Source organism: Coccinella septempunctata, chromosome 3 (genome assembly GCF_907165205.1).
Source record: "Coccinella septempunctata chromosome 3, icCocSept1.1, whole genome shotgun sequence".
Classification (NCBI taxonomy): Eukaryota; Metazoa; Arthropoda; class Insecta; order Coleoptera; family Coccinellidae; genus Coccinella; species Coccinella septempunctata.
This window is the reverse complement of record NC_058191.1, coordinates 10,094,961-10,100,329: the sequence shown is the minus strand read 5'-3', so window position 1 is coordinate 10,100,329 and position 5,369 is coordinate 10,094,961. Positions and strand designations below refer to the sequence as shown.

The 5,369-nt window shown below is 33.7% G+C and overlaps 1 protein-coding gene across 1 annotated transcript; it reads right to left on the bottom strand.

The window, feature by feature from the left end:
• Positions 1 to 1,371: 1,371 nt before the first annotated feature.
• On the bottom strand, positions 1,372 to 4,971 carry LOC123309247. Its single transcript, XM_044892247.1, has 2 exons — positions 4,804 to 4,971; positions 1,372 to 2,139 (listed from the first exon to the last, which is right to left on the bottom strand). The coding sequence occupies exons 1-2, from the start codon at positions 4,849 to 4,851 to the stop codon at positions 1,507 to 1,509; spliced, it is 681 nt and encodes a 226-aa protein (XP_044748182.1). The 5' UTR covers positions 4,852 to 4,971; the 3' UTR covers positions 1,372 to 1,506.
• Positions 4,972 to 5,369: the final 398 nt, after the last annotated feature.

The window sequence follows — 5,369 nt, the reverse complement described above, 5'->3', positions numbered from 1 at the left end:
TACACTTAAGATGTCTAAAATTATGTTATACTCACTGATTTGATTTTGTTTCATTTTTGTCGGGGATATCGTATTAGTTTCATTTTTCCCACTGTAGGTAGCACTGTTTAGAATTTGACAGAGCAAAACACCATAAATGCACATAACGACAAGCAAAACGTCACTACATATTTTTCTTACTCCATGAATAGGCACACAAAATTACTTTTATCAACCATATGTCGAAATTTTCCAGACAAAATTTCTATAGTCAAGTTACAGTCGAAACATCTATATTTCGGAAAATATACAAGCATCAAATGTTGCTATTACAACACGAATGGACCCAAAATAAGCAGAAAATTATCATTCAATCCATTTATCGAAATTCATTCGACGGGATATGCGGAGAGATCAGGAACCCAACGAACACCAGGAACAACGACAGGAGGTTTTGTTGGCGAAAACATTTCTGAGGAATATAAATGTATGCCTTTACTGTAGATATGCATCTGAGAGACCATGAGTACAAATATTAAAAACGATAGAGCTTACCTGTTGTAGAAATACTTGTTTCACTGTGTTGAGAGAATTCTCTACTTCCGACAGGAAAGAAACACAAGACATTGTGTTTCGTCTCTTGTTGTTTGTGATAGTGTTCTAGAGTTTGAGTTTTTATGTTTCAAAAAATTGTATTGTATTTATTGGGAGATATGAAGTAGATAACAAAAATTTTTTCAGGGTTGGAAATGGCTATAACTAATAGCGGAAACCTCGTCATTATTGAATAAAAATAAATAATATTTCACTGAAATTAATTTGATCACCTGTTCCCAATAACTCAATATATACTATCCAAACCAAGGTGCAGAACTTATTCAAGGTGAACATTTCATTTTAATTGATGATAAGGCCCGTTCTCACCGTAGGCGCCTGTAAGCTCATGGTATGGACTGGCCTGCTCGCTCTCCAGATATAAATTGCATCGAGCATTTCTGGACAACCCCTAGAACAACCGATTAAAAATCTGGAGTAGCTTTTTAACTCTTTGATGGAAATTTTGACCAATCTGTCCCCAAATTTAATAAATTTTCTCAATGAAAGTATATATGCCTCGAAAAGAAGAATGCTCAAGACGAGCTCGAGAGGAACCGACCAAGTACTAGCTTTATCGAGAATTTCAATTTTTCTTCATTAGATTCTCTTTTCAGAAATCTAAACATAGATTTTCTCATATTTTCAATCTGAAATTGTTGTCGATGCAACTCTTCATTAATTAAACCGTTTATGGAAAAACAAGGATATCAACAAAACATACTCTGATAGATGATCAAAAAAGACATCCTGAAGTTCCTGAAACAAATTGTTGGAAGGTTATTAGTTATCCCTATCAACTGTTGAGCATTGTATTTCACAAAGGGCTTGTACAATTACATTACATTATAATTCTCCAATGAAATTTGAAACAAAAAAACACTAAAGTTGTGAATAAATGAACATATTTCACAAATAATTCAATCGAAATACTTATAAATCATTAAGAATTTGTTCTACACAATAGTTGAATTTATCTTCTTGTTCTTTGATCATAGATATCACCACGCCACTTTTACCATCAGCGCAGATTCTGGAGGTATCCCTTATTTTGTTCAGTTTCTTCTCAACTTCATTATTGATGGAATTTATTTCATCATTGACATTCTTGAGGGTTTCAATGATACACGCTTTTTCTTTTTCACAATCGTCCGTGTATTTATCAACACAGACTACCAAATCTTTTTCTAGTTTTCTAGAAGTACTTTCAACGAATAATAAGGATAATTTGACCATGAAAAGTGAAAAATCAGCCCTGCATACGCTGTATATGACTGATTCTGTGGTGTTTATTATCTTCATCTGAACTCGGTCAGCTTCTAAGCAGTCAGCTATGCTCTTTTTCTTGCTCAATGATCTTCCGTAAGCTGAATTTTCCAGATCTTCCAGTTTATCTCTTTCCGATTGAATTCCTAGCTTCGTCTCCTTTATTATGGATTCGACATCCTCTTTGGTCTTTTGTATTTTGTTCTCTATATCCACTATTGTGACATTCATTTCCATTTCTGTGTTGGTTACATCGTGCGTCATTAGCTTCATGAGCTCATCGACGCAGGCTGGTTCTACCTGTGAAAGAAAAAAAAATTGAAGAGCAGTTCATTTTTTTTGTTCCACAAAAGAGCAAGCAATTGATTCCTCTGACAAAGCATTACTGCACAATGAATGCGAAACACTTTGCAGTAGTTTTTGAAAATGATTTCAAGGCAGAAATGAACAAAACTCCTCGTTCCGATACCTTGGGAGAACGACGTAACAAATGTCATTTGAAAATTTGTGATTTCTTTTTGAAAAATAGCTTCATTTTTCAAAAATTATTTGAAGGGCTTTTTCCGTATCGTATGGCTGCTCGGCTTACTCCCTATTTCTAATGCAAAATGTGATTGTGAATCAAGCATAGAAGGCTAAACTATAGAAATAAGTGAGTCTTTGACTCGCCTATATATTTCAGTAGTAGATTCTTGGAAACCTGCTAACACTGAACTTTTTACAAGTATTAAAATAGCACTTTAACCTTCGGAGTAAGTAAAAAAAAATAGGAAATGGGTCACGCCTTCATAGTAAGTAGTAAATAATAAACAAATTAATTCAGATGCATAACATCCGCAGATAATTAAATCAACGAATGTTACGATATAAATCGAACTAACAAACTACCATCGCTCGAAGTATCACCAGAAATTTCATTTCGTCGACAAAGAGTAGATGCTTCGGATTAAGCTACTGTAACCGAAGCAGTATTTATAAAATGAAAGATGAGTTACCGCAACTTCGTTGGCGATAAATATTGGACATTCTTCTCTTGTTTTTTTTTTCAATTTAGATAACGAATTCAACTTGTAACCACCCATTCAACTTCTATTCATTTTATTTTCATTTTTTTTAAATTTGAATAAATGATATATTCTCTGAAAGTTCAGACATTGCCGAGTTTACGAACACAGAAAGCTATTAAGACACAAAATTGCCTTCAGAATAACAAGCTAAATCTATGACTACATGTTTAGTATGCGTCAGAGAGGCACATAACTTGAAATAAAGAAGACGAAGAAAAAGAAGAAGAGTGTGTGATGTTTTAAGATCAGGTTATGCCTGCTTATTCAACATATCAAATGTTCAATTCTGTGGAACTTTCAATCAGAGTTGCATTCAGCCAAAGTGCCCAGTTTCTCTATTAAGTTTCACAGATATTTTTTTATTTTCGATTATCAAATTACTCGGAAACGGCGCAGTATACGAGAAAATATGTTAAATACTTTTATTTTCCAACTAGCCAAATAATCATTAGTGATCGTTCAACTCACTTGTAACAGTTGGATTTCTCGAGTTTCTGTTATTTTTAACGTGTCCTGTCATAATAAAGAAAAAAGGCAGATGTGAGTAGATTTTTATGTTGGGAGAAGGTTCAGCACATCATTGAAAGATGATTAATGAAATCGTGTGTGTGGGATATAACAGAAATTTTTTTTTCAGCTCTTAACAGTCTGTGTCTTTCAAGTTGAAAAGCCGAATTGAAAAAAAGGAAGTCGAAGACTCATCCTGTATATAGAATTAGTAAAAAGTGTCGCAGTCATATCTAGGTATGACATATGATATCAAGATAATAGACAAATATATCAATTTTTATATCAAATTACGGAACTTCACTTGTATGATTGGAGAGAGGCGATAGAAGGCAGCATTTCTTTTAATGGTAATTCTATAGGCTTGTTCGCATAGTGGTTCACAACGATTGTGAACTGTACAGAGCAAGCGCAAACGGATTTTCGCTACCCTAAAATGGAATTCGCTTGCTATGTACAGTTCACAAACGTTGCAAACCACTCTACCAACAAACCTTATGTTTTTATGCCAGAAATAAGTAGATCTTTTGTTATTGAGAACGATTCGAGCATTAATGGTTTTTTTATTATGGTTAATCACACAACCTGTATTGGAATTTTTATTTTTTCATGATGTATGTATTTGAGGTCAGTATTAAAAAAACATCTCATTCGTGGTTGTAGTTGATGAATTTTCTAGAATACATGCAAATGATATGATATGTTCTTTCATCAATAGGTAACTAACCTACGAAAAACACATATTTTCAATAACACTTCGAAAACATCAATCACACATAAAGTGCATGGCATTGACCTTCAAATAAATGAAGAAAGTGAAAAGTCAAATTCAATAAGTTTAAAATTTCATCCTCATTATAAGAAAAGGGTGGATAAAGTACCCAACCAATGTCCAAATCATCCTCATCAACAAAAAGTCGATACGCTTCAGGCACAAAAAGTTGAGGTTTCCATTTAAAAACTCGACTTTTGTCCACCCTTCGTAGAGGGTAGGTACATAACAAACTTCTCAATTCGAATTCTATAAGTTTCTATACGTTTAACATCCTTAGTTATACTTTATTACCCGCAAGCTACTAGTTGCGTGATTTGATATCAAAATTGAGCTGCTCAAACATTTTTCTACAACAAAGTTAATACTGAAGATATGAATTATCGTGTTACTCTTTACTCACTGCATTAATTCACATAGTGGATAAATTTTTGAGAATTTGCATTTTCGTGCAAGCAAACTCCTATTGCAGTATTATCGAATAGGATATAACAGAATGTCGCATAGGTTAGAACTGATAAATTTCTGTGGAAGAAATTTGTCTGGTATCCTATAGTTGTAGAAATTTTGTTTTTATTCATACCGGATGCATGAGCATAATATAGCCCAAATTCTTACCTGGTAGACCATGAAAGAGAAAACTGCAATAATTATACACAGTCGCATTTTTGTTGACACGTATTTTTTCTACGTTCAATTGTGAACTGATTACACATATTATATCTGAACAAAGTAGCTTATCTACACTTGAGAAAACCACTTCAATATGAGTTCGATCGCATTGTGAACGTGCACTTTGATTCTCATATTTTGCACTAGGTAAGTATAATGATAATGTGATTTGATACAATCGGAGATAATAGATATACTGATAGGCAAACTACCGGATGATCTCGAATGTGCAGCTGCTAAATTGGAAAAGAAAATACTATATAAGAAGCCTACGAAAAGAGTACGGAGATAATAAAGAGACCATATCAGAAACATCCACACTCAGAGAAATAGGAGATTCCATGAATGAAAATGAAAGAATTCGAAAAGAATAGAGGATTCAAGAAGATATAGCGGAGGAGGTGCAATAGGAGTACTGGGGTCACTTCGATACCCATACACGCCACGTCACTATAGCGCGCATGGGCGTAGGTCTCATAAAATAGGTTGTAACGCAATCAATTTTAATAAAA

Coding starts and splice junctions, on each gene's coding strand:
- LOC123309247 (XM_044892247.1), bottom strand. CDS start 4,851: ATGCGACTGTGTATAATTATTGCAGTTTTCTCTTTCATGGTCTACCAG. Junction 2,140..4,803: donor TCTCTTTCATGGTCTACCAG/GTAAGAATTTGG, acceptor TTTCTTTCACAG/GTAGAACCAGCCTGCGTCGA.